This window comes from Phalacrocorax aristotelis, chromosome 1, assembly GCF_949628215.1.
Source record: "Phalacrocorax aristotelis chromosome 1, bGulAri2.1, whole genome shotgun sequence".
In the NCBI taxonomy this organism is placed as follows: Eukaryota; Metazoa; Chordata; class Aves; order Suliformes; family Phalacrocoracidae; genus Phalacrocorax; species Phalacrocorax aristotelis.
The window spans coordinates 154,341,121-154,359,246 of NC_134276.1; the positions used below are offsets into that span (position 1 = coordinate 154,341,121).

Genomic DNA, 18,126 nt, shown 5'->3' on the forward strand with positions numbered 1-18,126 from the left:
TACTTAAATTAAGAGCCAAACTAAGACAGAGAGGGGATCGTTCAGAATGGCATGATGCCAGGAGACATGTCTGATCACCTGCAAGTAGGACAGCCAAACAAGAACAAATTGGGGGCCCTCCTTTTAAGGGTTTCCAAGGTATGATACTCCTGGGACCAGGCAATGCTTATGGTCTAAGAAATTTTTAGGAGCTGTTTGTACAACATACAGGTGCAGTATACAAATACCTCATAAATGTAAGGGCTAACAAAGACAGACCCACAACTGCAACACATCAAAATAAAAGAGCAGGAGAGGGGCAGAAAACATTGACTTCATCTTGCTCACTTCAAAAGCAAGGAAAATTCTCAGAAGCATCACAAGTAAGGAAAACCTCAACCAACAACTGCCCCTTCCCATCTGGCTTGTAGGAGAATTCCCTCCTGATCCCAAAGCTGCTGATCAGCTTAACACCAAGGACATAAGGAGGACTCAGCATCAGGCTACCATCATGCCAGAATTTTGCTGCTAAAACACTTTCAGAAAGAACACAAAGAAGAAAAATCTTATAAACTCTTGCAGGTGATATCTCAGGATCACAAGGTTCTTTCTTTGAAGTAGGTTGACACGGAGGATATTTAGTAAGTTAGTTAAATAATTGTTAGTAAGCCAGTGAGAGGAGTTGGCTTTCACTGGAAAGAATCTTGAAGAACAGTACAGTTCTTCAGTCTGCCACTGTCAGTGGTACAGGAGTAACGTGTCTTTTTATGTGAGTGAAAGTTATTCATAAACATCTTCTAGATTTTATGGGTCCAATTGCACACTTGATCTGACCCTTTCCATGCCATATTTGCACCCACTATTGCTATACAAACTAAGCCACAGAGAATACTAATAAAAATGTTTCATTATTCTGAAGCTTTCGCCATCTCCAGGCAATTCGATAGTGAGGGTCTAAGAACTGTCACTGGAGGGAGCAGAACCATTGAAAACTATGTTTTAAAGTATAAGTACCACACAAAGGAGTTGTCACATCCATGGTTAAAATGCAGGCAGTTTGAGATCTATGAATTAAATGCAGCATGAGAGCAAAGTATTATTTGCAATGATATATCTTACCATGAGTTAAAAAATACCAGGCTAACAATGCATCTGATCATTGTCTGACAATGTTCAAGCACATGGGAAATTATGGCAGAATTCAACTACCATAACTCCAACAGAATTAGGGCTAATAAACTCTTTAGCCCTTTCAAAAGACACAAGAAGACAGCTGATGATCTGAAGTGATCAGGGTCTTGTAGAAAACTCAGTTTTCAGGCAGTGCCTGCAACTGTCCAGCCTTTTCTAAGAAACAGCTAATGCAATGATTCAGTCTGTTATTGGAATTTATATGCCACCTACATTTCAGTGCTGGATGTTTCTTACTACTTAGAGGCAGCTAATGAAAAATATGAGGTATTAAAGCTCTGGTGTGGGGCCCCCAGAATTTGAGCCCCAGTGTCCTCCTCCGTCTTCTGCTAGATTTGCTTAGGGGAAATCTTAAGGAACACCTCATTAAATATTATCTCACTCAAACCTTACTGAGCTGATAATGAAGAAGAAACTGCAGCAGAAAGTGACACCATGAATTTCTTGAGAGTTATTAAACTTAACTTGGCCTATCATTAGCTTCCAGATCATTTCCAGGCCTTTATTGCTGTTGTAGACACTGTGAAATTCATAGAGTCAGAAATTTAAAGTAATTACTGTTTTACACATTGGGAAGTTAAAAGCTGACCCTGACTAGAAGAGTGCTTTTACACAGCCGGAGTCTTCTGAGCTGTTAAGATCAGCATTACAGAAATGATAAGAAAACAAGCCCTCGTTCTTAATTTCCCACTAGTTTTATAGAAATCAATAATAACTTATATTTCAATCACTCAAAAACTATGCTCTCAAGTGAGTGTAAAGTCCATATAGATTATCATTCAGAAATACATTCTTTTTTGCGTAAACAACAATTTGCTTGTGATAGCATCGTACAACCTAGTAAAGATCAAACCTAATATGAAAAACTGACAGTAACATGACTTATCCAGAAATATAGAGAACTGACTTTTTTCTACTCTAGCCCTGATCTTCAACCTTGGCCTGCAGATGAAAGGGGTGGAGGGCACTACAGGGAATAGGTTTGTGGAGTACTTCCCCTCTGAGACAAATATGAAAAGCAAGCATCTAAGATACAGGGCAGAGCATACACTTGAAATTTCTGAAGGGTCTGCCAGTCCCACAAAAAAATTTTAGGGATCCATGATGAACAAATGTTGCAAATCCCTGCATTTGAGCTTTTACAAACCCTTTTCCTCTTTCTGATATTTAGCTTGCTTTTAAAGTTACAGAAGAAAACACCCTTTAAAATACATATGCCAAACTGTCTACATAACTGAGAAATTAAATTACAAAATTAATAACACTTTGTTGGAATGACTGTGAGCTCTCAGGTCTTTGATCTACGGACAATCTCAAGTCTCAGAAAAGCTGATAATGCTTAAACATTTCTCTTTGAAGCTAAGCTGAGTGGAAGGAGCAATTAAATGTTTCTTCATATATTTTATGCACCTGCAAGTACTGGAAGCAACTACTGAAGACCATGAAATAAAGTAAACAGAAGTTAAGCCTTGGGGGTTGAGGGGTCTCCTAGATGCTGGCAAAGAACCCAGAAATAAATGGTTAAAGCTTTTTGTGGGTATAAGAGAGGCAAAAGACTGGCAAAAATAAAAGAAGCAAAAGCAAAACATCCACTATGAAGACTTCTGCACAAGAAAATCACTTCTTCTGTATTCACTGAAAAAGGACTTTAGATGAAACAGCTGTCTGACTCTTACAACCAAGTTTTCCTCCCAATAAAATGTGGCAAAGGTACCTGAATATAGGCTAACTGGTTGGGCCAAAAAAGGGGCACCAAGCTCCATAGGGGACACGCACTCCCTTTGGAGCCTGCTAGTATAGCAATGCACAACTTATGCCAAGATAAGGACACAAACATTTGGTCCTATCATACCATCAGGACAGAATTTTTCCTAACAGCTGTGCACAGGAAAAAGCTGTGTTCAGGCAAAAGACATCCATTTTTATGACAATACCCTATAAAAACATAACATTTAGTAGTGCTGTTTGACAGTAAGACTTGGGTGTATTTGTATCAGGTATTAACCTCCATCTTGGTTCCTTTTAATTCTGATTTTTACTTCCACATTGAACTAAAGCTGACATACAGTAAAAGAAAAAAATATTCTTGAACTAAACAGAAAAATATTTTTGCACAGTTTTTAAACTTTGGTGCTGAGCAATCAAAATGGAACACCTTCAGCAAAAAGATGGCTAACAGACCAGGACAACCAGTCTCACATTTCAATGCACAAGAACGAGGTAGCATTAAAACTAAACAAGGGGCATTTTGATGGGGAACTTGATTGTCTGTAAGCCTGAAGAGACATCAACTTATAAACACCGATTATAGCTTAAAAAGGAAAAAAGTATCTCACTAGCCATTTTAGAAAGTTTAGCCCCTTATGTCAGTAACATCTCTTTCTAATCTAACATCAGCCATGAGAAAGAAGGTGCTGGCGGGCTACATCTGAAGGAGCTGTCTGGCGTGGGAATGAGGAAAGGTTCCTGGACTTGCTAGAAGAGTTCTGCCTTAGCCTGAAGACTGTATACAAACCATGATGGAAATGTGACAGCAAAAATACATGCAGTTTAGAGCCTTCCTGCCTAGAACATAACAACTCTTGTGCTGGCTAAAGCAGAGTCATTGATTTTTAAATTTTTTCCAAAATGTATTTGTTTGCTGCTACCACCCACTATCCTAAAGAAGCAGGTGGTAAACAAGATTTCCCCACAGGATTTCAGCTTTAGGAAAGGCTTAGGCTTCTTAGGGAATCTGAGAGCAATGGCACCAGTCTAGATAGCTCACGACAGCAGTGCTGTGGGACACTACTTCCATGAAAGAAAACCAGATAAAGAGCCTGAGATCTCAACATGCTCCCAAGAGACCAAGAAAACTGACAGTGCAGCAACCTGCTACAACCAAAAGCTCAAAAGCACATCAGGAGAACAGCAGCCAGACAGTCTGATGACTATTCAGCAAGGGGAATATTATGAAGGCCTTCATGCAGCATCTCAGGCTAATCCATCTGTACAGGAAAACATGTGGATAAGCACACATTCTCCTGTGGTTTGAGAGACACTTTTGAAGCATGCTGGCCCTCTGAATAAGTCATACCTCAACCACATCTATTTCTAGGATTGCACAAAGAGGTAGAAAACCCTTCTAAACATTTGTGGGTTGTCCTTTAGTTACAAAAGCACCACATACTGTGTGGATTCAAAGGAGAACCCACACAGTTTTGGCTGCATCTGTTCGCCTAACTTGGAAATAAGACAAAAATTTTAAAATGCAAAAAATCATCCATTACTCAGGTGGTCATAAATATGCATGACAAACATTTTCCTTTTAAGAATTTTAGATTCAAACAGCACAGAGCATCAATCCACTGTTTGGAAAGGTGAAAAAAAAAAAAGTAAAAATAACCACACAGGCTTGCTGGAGGGAAAGAAAGGCTAAATTCTCACTTATACAGAAGTCTCTTCATACAACTCTGGAAGGATAAAGAGGCTTTCAAGCAGATGTAAATTACACTCGAGCTGCCTTTAAGGTCCCATTTGCACTGTCAGACTAGTTTAAAGGTACTTTGATGCCAATTAGAGTCCACCCTGAATTGGTTATGTGGCACTGGTGCTGAGCTGAGACCACAGTTGATAGGAGTGGAAGTATTCAGACCCTAATGCCGAACTTTTCCTGCAAGACCATTTAACTCAGATTTACAAAAGGAAGGGATGACCGTAAAGAAGAAGGACTTCCTTTGTAAATGGTCCAAAAACCCAAAGAACAGTTGCAGATAAACTAAGTACCATCTGGCAAACATCATCACTTTTTTTCTTTCCTTATCCCTTCCACCATTTTTATTTCTGAGCCAAGATAGGAACAATTAATGTCATTTTCAGGAGTGATGTGGTGGAGGAAAATGTCTCTGATCAAGCAAGAACACAACGCAGGGAAGACTTTGGCTGAATAATGCAGCCACTTTATCAACAGAGTGGCATTACTTTGGCAGGAAGAGAATTCTGGGTAAAATAATTAAGCAATGATTTATTTTTTATTTTAAAATAAAAAGGATAGCAAGAAAAAGGAACATTGTGGGCCACACTGTTCCTCCCCCTTCCCTGACTTGGTGGACCATTAGTATCACAGGCACTTCTACCACACTCCCTTCAGTTTTTCGCCACTGCAAGGCTGGCTGCAGTGCCTTTGCCTGGCAATATCTAAGTAAGTCTTCCTCAATAAGCTAGGGCTTCACAGTAGGAGTAAATAATCTGAAAGTCAGTTCAAGCATTTATTTGCTGGCCAGAGTCTTCGGCAGGTGGAGAGAATTGTTTTCTTGATTTACTTTAACAAATTGTCACTCTTATCTGACCATGAGTGCCTCCATCAGAAACACAACGTAGGAGCAAAGTAAGTTGCAAGGTAACCCAGGGCTTCTGCTTGAAAATACATGCCCTGATTCAGACAACACATTCCTTACTCCTACTTCCTTTTTAGGGGAAAGGGATAATGGCAGTGGCCATCTGGAAAGAAACATTTCCCAGTTTTCCTCTATTACTCATCCAGATGCCCACATCTGCCAGACCTCTTCCTCCCAGCTGCCTACTGAACCCCCAGCCTGATTAGATGTGATATGAGGTGGGGTGTAGACACCTTTTAAAGGTTTTGGGCAGAGAGGACATCCCTCAGCCCTAGAAGTGCTTTGACAGAATGCTTTCTTTTACTACAGGTACCATGGTTCTGCATCGATACCAGCCTCTGCTGAGCCGAGAAGTAAATGAACAGACTCGGAGCAGATCACCAAGCAACTGTTGGCTCAGCTGGCCACAGACATACTTTCAAAACACTATCCAGGAGGGCTTTCTTCCCCAAGTGGCTAATTAATCAGAATAAATACCTGCAGTCAGGAGCCCCCCACTGTATCGTCTTTGATTTGTTCAAAGAAAGCATTCCAAGATACCTCAATTTGTTGCTAGGTAAATGGCTGCACATGACCCTGAAGAATATAGCTTCTCAGCTGGAGCTGCATGAAACCATCACTCTCTCTTTTGAAGGAACTTGGTGCACAAAACAGAGGTGCCTTTCTTTTTTTTTTTAATTCTACTAGCATTAAGACATTTGGGTTCATCTGTAGTCCCCTGCTTGTCCTATTATTCAGGATGGCAGGATGCTTAAAAAGCTCTTGAGAACACCCCTTTGCAGACTATGACTAGCAAGACTAGTGGGCAGTGGCTCCAGAAAGAAGAAAGGAGGTTGAGAGAATGAAGTCCATGTTCACACAGGAAATCCCACGTATTGGGGGTCCCAGGAAGAGTTCTCAGCTCTTGTGCTCTTTCCTGGGGCTCCTACAGTCATCTTCCTCTGTGCATGGGTTCAGACTTCCTCTCTAATGGAGCAGACAGCACTGGAGCAAATATCATATTGCACAGCACGAGCTGCCTTGGAGTATCTACTATTGCTATGCAGTATCTACTGCATAGCAAATCATTTTGCTGTATGGGATGGAGCTGCCACTGCCTTCCATGCACACACATGATCACTCCCTTCCTTATAACTCATACAGCAGCTGTCTCCATCCAGAGGGATACCTAGAGACAGAATTATACCTCCTACCCCCCCAAGCTTCCAGTTTGAACCTGGACCAAGCAATCCCTGTGGAAAACTCTTCTAATAGAGGCTAATTCGAAGGTCACCATTTAAATGCACTTTACTTCTAATGCACTCTTGGCTCTGCACAAATCCCTCCTAAGAGTAGAATATCGAGACTGGATGACTTTAAGTATCATCATGGAACCACCATCTGCCAGAACTGGAAAGATCTCTGAGTGTTGCCATTCATCTTTCCAAGCAGAAATATTGTCCTTCATCTTCACCCTTTGTATCATATTATGATGGTGTTGTAACTGTCTCCAAAATTTCTCTTTTGAATATATTTGCCTCCTGTCTTCATTTCTCAGTTGTCTCATGAATTTGGACTCTATTGCAGGGAAAAAAAAAGAAAACCAACAACAACTGAGTTTAATCACAGCAAAGCTTGCTAGAAATTATGCTGATGCAGCAAAAAGCAAGCAAGGCAAAAAGCCCAGTTACATGGGTTTATACAGAAACAAGAAGAGCAAGAGACCAGAGACATAAATATTTGGTATCTCCTGTCCCCAAATCAGAATGCAACTCAGATGCATAAGGACTAAGTTCTGGGGTCGACTGCTACTTGAGATGCATTAGTATAGCCACTTAAAACTTTGAGTAGTTCCATCACGGGCAAGGTTCCTCTGTTTGAAGTTAGACAAACAAGTATTGAGATCTGCATCGGCTCCAAGTTGCCATTAGATCAGTAACGTGCCAAAGTCCACATGCCACTCAAGAGTTTGTTGCTATTGTTTTTTCAGAAGACTGAAATGCAAACAGAACTCATTGTACTCTTACAAAGAGCATTTCCCTCAGTTGCTCAGGCGATGATGACTTAGTTACACAGGGTAACCAAAGAATGGTAAAGATACCCCAGATGAAGCTAGACCAAAATCAATGTAAAATAAAAGAACATTATTCAGTGCATTAGCATTGGTAAATTTGTAGACAGATTTCTGCTGCCTGGCTGTGAATAACAGTGAGCAGGGGATGATCTAGCATACATACAATGTACACTGCAGTTCTGAAAGGTGCTGGATGAAGGAAGGGTTTGGTAAAGCTCAACCATTCACCTAACAATAATCAGGGAATTACTGTTTGCTGGCCAGGCAATGCATTACAAATCTGCATTCCCATCACAGTAACATACCTGATATGGAAACAGTAGATATGCTTTCTTTCAATAACCTCCAACAGCTTCCGTCCTTCTGAACATAAGACCTGGATTTTTACAGATTGAAAATAGTGGTACCATTCACAAACAGGGGAGCTGCCTGTCCCCTTCCCTCATGACATCCACCAGGTCTTCTGTGGCCTTGTGCATTGCCCATTGTTGATTCTCAGCTAGTCCCAAAACCCAAAGACTGACCATTGTCCTCCCAGGCTGTAGGGCATGTAACTGCACCAGGGCCCACCTGACTGAACAGGTAGCCCTTCCATTTCATTCTTCACAGCCAGCACCCTAATCCCCTGTCTGAACTAGTATGCTTTGATATTTACTTAGCTTGTTCCATTTTGTCAGTCAGAGAATTTGGGGGTTAGGGGCTCTGTCTGCTCTTTTTGTGGTTTTTTTTTTCATTTTTTTTAAAAAAAGGAAGAAGAAGAAAAGGAAAGACGATGATGGATTTCACTGTTTAGTTATGTATTTCCTAACTACCTGTACCATGAACGAAGACACAGACCTAAAATATTTAAGAAGCTTGCATTTTTTCTTTTGAAGTGGGGGATTTTCTAGTAGTACTGTTTCCCTTTCTGTGCCAATTAAAATGGCTCTGTTTTGTAACTGATAAAGGTGCCTTTAACACGTGTCCACAACAAGGAGCATTGTGCACTGTTACAATTGTTCAGTAGATGCCCAGTCCCAGACAGATGGTGCTTTATCCTCACCCTCTCTTCAAGACAGCATAATGCATTGCTCTGTCAGGGATTAATGGAAGTGCCACTCACATCAGATGCTAATTCTGGTAGCAGCTCTGTTGCTGCAGTACAGATGCTGCAGCTACTGCTTGCAACTAATGCTTGAAGCTGGCAGTCCACACTGAGGAGAAGCACGACATTCCGAAAACAAAGTGAGGAGCACAATGCAAGAACCTATGTAGAATGCAACCTCATGGTCAAGGGGAAAGAGACTTAAATAGGGAGAAAAGGATGATGGAAAGAAAGAAACACAGAGAAACAGTAGAAGAAAAAGTGAGGACTGAAGATGAAACAAGAGAAAGCAAAGATCAGGAACTAAATGGGAAGTTAAAGATCCAAACACAATCCAACACAATGAGATCCAACATAAATGAGAAAAGCACCTTTTCTCAGTAATGGCCGACTCATCACATCATCAGAAACTCAGCACTAGAAAGGTGCCCCATAATAGGGAAGAGCTGCTGAAACACAGGACAGACTAATGCCAGTGAGGGTAGGTTATTCTACAGTTGGATCTTGCCCCATTGTGCACCCCAAAGCCTTATTGCCTTATAAAACTACATAAGAATGTTTAACATCTTGAATAGGCACACAGTTGAGTACTGATTATTAATGAAAATAAGAGTCTCAAAACTGACTCCTGCATATCTACTCCAAGAAAAATATACCAGGAGAGGTCTGCATAAACACCATAAAAGACAGGCGGTTCAGATGTAAATTTTGCTCTGTTCTGGACCCTCCCTTTTTTGTTTAGATAAGAGATTTCAGATCCAAGACTAATTTTAGATGCTTCTACACGTGCATAAAGCTGACTGAGAAGCACCTAGGCTCAAAACAGCTTGTGCTACAGCACTTTCATCATATTTTCCTTCTGGTTCTGTGGTCGTTTACCATGGTCTGTATGTGTTGTAGTGGGCAAGAGGAGATCCAAATATTGGACTTCTCTTTCTGAAAAGTCACGAGGCATGTGAAAGCTTATGTGTTTGAGAGAATCTCCTACATATTTACATGGCTGACAAATCTAGTTAGATACTCCACACAAAACTTCTAATAACAAGCACTATCACATCACTAAATGGTCAAGGGAACATAGGCCTTCCACTCTGCATTTCAGAAGAGGTTTATTATGGGAGAAAGGGAAGGAAAAGGGTATTTAGAGATGTTTATCAAAGCTGAAAAGCCAGACCCTGGCAGCAGATGGTAGATGGCAAACAGGAAGATTCTGTGAAAAACTAGAACAGTATAAAAACAGTGGAAGGAAGGAAAAAATTACAACAGCGGGAAATACTGAAGTTTAAAGACATACAAGGAAATACATTTACACTGTCTGTTGTTCCATTAATGGATAAAAATGGAGCAATGGAATAAATGCAAGGGAAATTAAAAAGCAAGAGTAGTCTATCACTAACAAGCTTATGCACTGACAAGCAGCTTGAGTCCAGGTCTTGAAACAGTATATCAGACCATAATGTTTTCAAATTTCTTCTAAGGGTTGGAGAAATGGGGTATACTGTTAACTTCTCACAGGTCTCCAGTACTTTATATTAAGACTCTGTGGCCATGGTAAAGAGCAGACAAACTATTTAACAAGAAAACTGCCTCTGGTTCACAAGGTCAATGAGCTGTAAATCACAGGAAGTTGACAGGGTACACCAGGAAATACAAACTGTATACTTCTGCCATTCTTGTGCCCTTATTTGTCAGGGGATCCACTGCTATCAGACACTAGGAATGGACTAGATGGGCTAGATATATCTTTGGTCTGACATGCTCGTCTATTTTTATGACCTTATTTATAACTTTTTTTACTAGGAAATGACACATCAAGGAGAAGGAAGAGAATCTATTAATGACTATACATTTGACAGCCACTATATTGGACTAAAAAGATCTTGGCGGGAGCCAAGAACAACACAGGTTGATACCTTACTTATCACTCCACACTGCAAGCACACATACTTCAGTGACATACTTCCAGGCTCAGACCACCTTACATCTCCATTTGCAATAGTCCTTACTATCCCCCATCTGGCCCTTTCTTGAGTAACACTTATTGTATTGTCCATAAATTTTGCTGAATGTGTAACTGCATACAAATTGAATGCCTGAAGAAAATAGACTTTTTTTTTTTCTTTTGTGGTCCAGAATAATATTCCAGAATCAGAGATACATAATGAACCTTCCCCCCTCAGTTACAATCTCACCCTTTTTTTTTATCATTCCTTGAGCAACTCTGCCAGTGCAATTACTACCTTGCAGCATGCTTCTGGATTTCAGTACCAACGCAACCATATTTTAATGTACTCTAGAAGAGTATTTATACCACCTAGCTCTAAGCACCTAAGTTAATCATAGTTATTAACCAGCTAGTTACTGCAAACTCCTTCAGTCCATAGGGAAAGATCAGATCCTTCACAGCAAGTATATTACCATAACCTGCATCTCTTGCTAATCAAGCCATGAGATTTTTATATGTAAAGCTCCTAGCAGCACAAAATTCCACACCATGCTACCAAACTGATTTTAGTGTTAACACAAGATAACTTGGGTTCAAGCCTTTAAACACAATCCACTCTCCTCTGCTACAAAAATGCTGTCCTTTAAGAGTCATCAGTTTATCTTCAAGAAAACTATATAACGTCCTTTAAGCCTACACATAATTTTTCATAGGTGAAGCCCCACACAGTTGTGTGAATAAATTGCAAACACTTACAATACTTCAGTTTGCTTGAGCAAGGTTCATTTGACAAATAACACAGGCTTAACTTCTGCCAGCCCCAACAAAATGAACAAGCGTTTGATATCTAGGGGTGAACAAAGTTTGAGCAACATCAAAATTTCATTTTTATAAGGTCGCTTTTCTCCACCACAACTGTGTTAAAACAGAGTTTACAGCTAGTCTTTAGTCTCATTTTCAATATGCTATCAGTATCCATAAAACACAGCTTACCTTGATCTTCTGAAGAGACCGGAGACCTGGAATAAAACAACAAAGTCCAGTCAATCTTTGGCATAGAAAGACCACAAATAAGGTTCATTGTCACTGTGGGGAACAAAGAATGGAGGAATTAGAAGGTTTTAATCTTGGGCTAACTTAGAAGGGAGGACTAGAAGGCATCTGACAAGAGCAGAAAAGGGCAGAGACAGAGGTTAGGTTCTGCAGACAAGAGTGGCTCTATGGAGTCATGTCCATAAGGCAGGTGGTAGCTGTACTGTTAAGCACTCATGCCAAGAGTTTCTGTAGGTACTTGACAAAGAACTTACCTACTACTGTTACTGTTGGAAATAGCTGACATTATTATTCTGAAAGTCCTGATCCTTCAGAGATTATTGAAGGGACCATAATTAAATGTGGGCCAGGAGGAAACCTCACAGCTAGGGGTGGTTGAGGAAATTACGGCTTCAGAGGAACATGTAGACGTTAAGGTGGCCATTTGTCTTCCCACGAGTCAATGTGGTAGAGAACATAAAAGACTAGTCATAATTAATACTAGTTCATGCCATCTTCACAAAATCAATGCAAACAGAAAAAAGAAAAAAAAAAGGTCTGGGCAGATGTAAGTACAGTAAAAAGCAATATAACAGCTGCAACACAAGAGTTACATGATACCCTAACCAGTGGCTTAAGCCTCTGACAATACTCAAAGACAGTGAGAGGTTATAAAACATGAGAGACTTCTCAGTGCTCTTGCTGATGAACAGAATGGCCCCACTGAATTCCAGAGATTTGTGTCACAGCTCCCATCACTCAGGATCACACTCCTCATCATTTTGGTCAGCACCCACAACAAAGGAACACAGAGAGGTGTAAAGTATTAGCCCTCCTTTTGTCCTTTGCTGCGGTAGCTTGGCTTAGCAAAACTGGGGCTAATTGTACAGCCAAATCAGGGATGTGCTGTGATTACTTAGACAAGACTGATAGCACAGAGTGGATTGGAACATTGCCTCAGCACTTTCCCAACAAAAATTTTCAACTGTATATATAGCCTTCCAACGCAGGTAACAGGAGTTTGTTCCTGCAGTGAATGGGACAACTCATGATTCCTTTCCAAGTTATATGTAATTTTGCACCAAGGTACAAAAAATAACAAATTACTAAAGATTTAAAAATGTTAGTGTTGCCAGCAAACAGATCAAAGCTGACATATGAGAAGCAGCCACAGAGGGGTGAAAGGAAAAGAAGGAACAAAGAGGAAAAGAACACATGTATATTTAACAAAATCAGCAGGGGCTGTGGGTTGAAGGGGAAGAATGGTTAGAAACCCTGGATTTAGAGGCATAAAGGAGCTGAGGAAGGACTCATGATCTCATTCCATAACAGGGGTCTGAAAATGAAGGTTGAGGGATTATAGGACATCAGAAGCAGATATGCAAATATGTAGATGCAAACAGGAAAGATGGAAAGAAAAGAAGGAAACTTTCCTAATGAGGTATGCAAATTTTTATTTTTAGAAAAGGGAGAGATTTGCAAAGAAAGAAAGAGTTACAGCACAGCTGGAGCAATGGTCACTGTGAAAGGAAGAAATGTGATTGCCTAATTAAGATTCTGACTGTGCAAGAAGCCAGTGTGTCTGTATAGATCAGAATTAATTAATCCTCTACTCCCATTAAATCCTCTGATTGCTGCTGAACATCCCAGGCATGTATCCTGCTCTGCTGCCAACCAGGCTAGCTCTGCCCTTGCACTTCAGCCACGTCTGTGCAAATACAGTAGGAATGCAGGTAACCCAGTAGATTAGCAGGCATCACTAGGATTCAGTCCCACTGCTCTGACCAGTTAGTTACAGGTCTTCCTCCACAACCCCCAGCAGAAACCCTTCTGAAGGTCAACACTCAACACACTGTTTCCTACAAAGTTAAACAGTGCAGAATGGGACATATAAAGAGGTGCAAATTTTTAGGTATTTAAAAATATTTTTACATGGCAGGAGTCATGCCAGGTTCCTTAGCTCACGTACCCTGACTCTCCACCCGTTGCTAATGCCATTTCCCACAGCATCAGTAGCATTCATTCCTTTGTTTTGTTTCTTAATTGCACCGTTTCATCACCTTTCAGATCTTTATGTGAAACAATAAAATAAACAGTACAGATTATCCTATATTTGGCTCTTCTTTATGCCTGGTAAAACAGATGCCGTTAGTTCCTTAAAGCATCAACAACAGGAGAGACACTATTAGACTATCACCACCTTCTCTATTAAAAGATTGAAGGGAGGGATGAAAAATATGTTTATGCATATTTAGTGTGACCAAAATCAGTATGTATTTTTCAAAATACTACTGCCATGTACCTTTGTTGCATGCCTTGAACACAGTGGTTGAACAGTAAGAAATCTAACAGGTACTACTGTTGCTACTAGCAGTGTCTTCATTTGCAAAGCTTCATGAAGCATCTTTTGGAACTGTGTAGCCTGGTATCCTGAAAAAATACAGTTTATATAGTCACAGGATCTTGATCTGTACATATGAACCTCTCTGCCTCACCCTAATAAAATTTGAGATTTTTGGCTCATTTCACCCGTCATTAACAGAAGTGTTAGAGAGCCAGTTCCTGCTTTCACAAGGAAATGCAATAGCATAAACTCAAACTTTCTGACACAGCTGCAAAGCCACAAAGAGAGGTTTTGAATATTTCAGCCATAGGAAAACCTCAACAAGACCTTCCACCATTGGAGATACCAAACGTTCAACCACAATAAACTATGCTTCCGTTGTACCACTAATGACAAAGTATATTGGCAAAGAGCGGAGAGGACTTTCAACATTCTTCTACCATTTCAGGCCATATGTTTTAGCTGGGAGGAGGTTTTCCGAACTGTTCAAGTACTGGCCTAACTACACTAAGGGGAGTTTTGCTTGTAACTATAATGTAAGGAAGTGAGGCTGCTGGAAAGTCCACACTAATAGTGTTGGACATTTTATGCATTGTCTGGTCTAGCCCATGCTTATCATAGGCTCTAAGGGAGGAAAGAAAGACAGTCTAATGACCTTCTCTAAACCACATACACTCACTCCACGGCCACAGGGGGCTTTCCTGACAGCAAAAAAATCCAGTGGATGCTCGTATTTACGGTCACACATTTTTCTCTCAGGTCTGTCAGAAGTGTGAGGGATATACTGTGGCAGCACTGGTCACCAGACAGGTGTCCTGAGAAGGGAGGATTCTCAGCTGCTAACATCCACACAATAACCATCTATCTAGCAACCGTCAGCTGCCCTCAGAGTATGATTCTAGCTGGGAGTTTGACTGTCATAAAGAAGCAAGTTATCATTCCACAACCTCTATGCCTTAAGATAAAATATAGAGACAAGGCAGAGATACTTCAGAAGAACTATTATGCTGTTAAGATCTGTGGTCCCACCTGGGTCAAAACACTTTGCCAAGTGAAATCTTGAAGAGGTTTTAAATTGGTTAAACAAAACAAATCAAACCCCAAAAACCTTCAGAAAAAAGTTCAGGCACTGCAATATCCTGTTCTTGGCCATTTCAGAATGGAATTGCTTATTTTTCGTATTAACTGTTACTTGTTTCTGTTTTTACCTTGGTGTAAAATTGTAGAAAGAAAGGGTCATCACCCATCCACTCCCCACCCCAGAGAGTTAATACAGGCCAGATTGTCTATGATTAGCTACATTTCCAGAATCATGAGATTAACTGAGCTCTTCCACCAACAATGCTCTTTTCTGATGCATAAGTGTGAAAGGCAAGCCCAGTTTAAAGTATTTTTCGCCAAAGGCATCAATCTGACTTTTTCCCTGCCCTGATTTGAGAGATGTTTTATGAAGAGCTATTGCTATAGTGACTAGTTAAAGGGAAGACCAATATTACTATGACAGTAGAGAAGAGGATCAGAAGGGAAGAGGAGGAAAAGTATGTTATCACCTCCATTTGCTTTCCATGCTGTTCACACCCTTCCCTTCTGCTGTAGGCCCTGCAGTAGTGTTCTACTCCTGTTGCAGAGTGGCAAGCTCTACTCAGAAGAGATAACAGCACTTGCAAGCCTCAGTCTGCAAGGGGAAGCTGCACATTGCCTGTTCCACCATTCCTTTTGCAAGCAAAGCAGTACCTTTTGTGCTTAACACAAAATGCACAAGGATCTCCCAAGAAATGAGGTACACTTATTTAGAAATGCATAAACAGCCTGAATAATAATGTAAAAAGCCACTAGATGCTTCCAGCATATTGGAAGACTTATAATACTGAAGGCATGAGGCATGCCCACCTAAAACAGCACTGTGCCTCAGAGTTAATGGTCTGATCCAAAGCTCACCGGAACATTTTCCACTCACAGACTTTGGATCAATTGCTGGCAAAAATCTAATCCTCAGTGTAGCCAAGACAGCCTTCAGTATCATACAAGCCTTCCCCAAACAGCCAAACACTCACAGCTGTTTCCAAGTGCACTCTCCAATGTGCAAGCACTAGATTTATTCAGCACTGGAAGGGTGGAAGAGGGAATATTAGTTTCTAAGGAGGGAAGGGCAGGGACTGTCACAATTTCGAGCCTAGTCAACTGAGGCTTAGGAACCTAGAGAAATACAGCCAACCTCTAGCAGATGAATTCTAACAAAATTTCAGCAAATGGGTACATTATTCATGAAGACAAAAGCCTCTGGAGAAACAAACCCTGAGTTGATGTAAAGCAGCTATTTTAATCAATAAACCTGTAGCAGAAACCATCTGCACCAGGCCTATTTAAAAACAGCCATTTACAATTTAAAGGCCAAAACCAATCTGTGTGCAGCCATTCTGCTGGGTTTTATGACCATTCCCCCTTTTCCCTGCTTAAGCAATATATTGCTGTAAACTTTCTAATTCAGTCTGACAATAGCTGCCTGTGACTAGGGGAGGGAAAGAGCTCTCAGATTAAATCCATTCCACCTTATTTTGTGTGTACATCTCTTCAGAACCAAAAGTGGCATCTCTATTGGGATTTGTTCATATATTCTGTGATTGTAATAAAAGAAAATTTTTAGCACATAAAGTATTTTTAAAATAAAGGTGAGGAAACCTTCTCATTCAGCACTCTGTATCAATGCCTCTGGGACTGGCAGATTCCCTGCAGTCATCCCATGCATCATCCCGTGCATGATATCTTACTGCAGCCCATGCATGATATCTTACTGACAGAAAGGCAGAACTGCTTTTTTTCCTGATCCCTCAGCATCTCACACTTGGAGGTGTCCAATAAGGGTTAAAGATAATGCTCAGTCTGAGCATCACCATTTTCTGCCATGGAACTTGTTGAAAAATAAAAGCCTAAGAATTACTGAGAGCTTGCCCCCACTTCCACTTTGACCCTATACATGCTCAATTCAGAGTGACCTTGACAGGCTGGAGAAGTGGGCTAGCAGCAACCTAGCAAATTCAACAGAGACATATGCAAAGTCCCATACCTCAGGAGGAATAGACCCATGCAACAAGACAGACTGGGGGCTTACCAGCTGGAAAACAGCTTTGCAGAAAAGAATGCAGGATGTTAGAGGAGCACAAGCCGAACATCAGTTAGCAGAGTTCCCTGCAACAGCGAAAGCCAATGGCATACTGGGCTGTATTTGCAAGAGCACAGATATAAGGTAGATGGAAGTGATTTTTACCCTCTACTCCGTTCTTGTGAGACCTGAGAACAAGACAGATGACAAACCGGACTGAGTTCCACCAAAAGCCACAGAGATGGTGATGGTATATGAGGAGAGACATATGACGAGAGGCTGAGGGAGCTGGGTTCATTCAGTAAGACGACAATGCTCAGGGAAAATGTTATTGCTGCCTTTAGCTACCTAATGAGAAGCTATAAAGAAGACAGAACCAGAGTCTGCTGGAAGAAAGAGGAGGGGGAGAAGAAACAGTTGCAAGTTGGAATGTGAGAAATTCAGATTGGATATTAGGAAAACCTCTTGACCATGTGGATGACCAAACAGGGGAACAGGTTGTACAGGGAGATTGTTGAATCTCCAGCTTTGTGTATATTCAGAACTCATCTGGACAAGTCTCTGAACAACTTCATCTACCTGGACCTACTTTGAACAGGGGTTTGTAGTAGATGACCTTCAGAGGTCCTTCCTGACCTAAAGTTTTCTGCAATTCTGATAGTCTCTCTACAAAGCTTTCTGGTTTTACTGTCTCAGCTTTTCTGTCATTCTTTCCTCTCAATTATTTCTCATAGACAATGGCCATACAGTCTCACATACATGGGAAAATGCTGACCAGCTATGCTTTCCGAATCTAAAAAATTCATTCAAGTTATTTATTATTTTGCAGAAATCCATTCAGACATGTCCTGTTAATCTGTCATAACAATCTGGAAAGCCTATTTTTTTCTAATTCTGCTAGACACAAAGATCAGTACTTTTTCTAGCACCTCTGTAACTTCCTCTGCAGCCTCAGTCTCTACCTGCACATAAACCATTGCCTCAGGCTGTTTACAAGCAGTCCAACATACAGGAATGTAGCT

At 40.7% G+C, this 18,126-nt stretch overlaps 1 protein-coding gene across 3 annotated transcripts in view; it reads right to left on the bottom strand.

Moving 5' to 3' along the window:
- Positions 1-18,126, bottom strand: part of DGKI (diacylglycerol kinase iota) — a 221,507-nt gene that overhangs the window by 21,668 nt on the left and 181,713 nt on the right. For all 3 annotated transcript variants that reach the window (XM_075116925.1, XM_075116915.1, XM_075116931.1), the window contains one exon: positions 11,622-11,647. In XM_075116925.1, the coding sequence (XP_074973026.1) occupies positions 11,622-11,647 (26 nt within the window). The remainder of the gene's footprint in view (positions 1-11,621; positions 11,648-18,126) is intronic.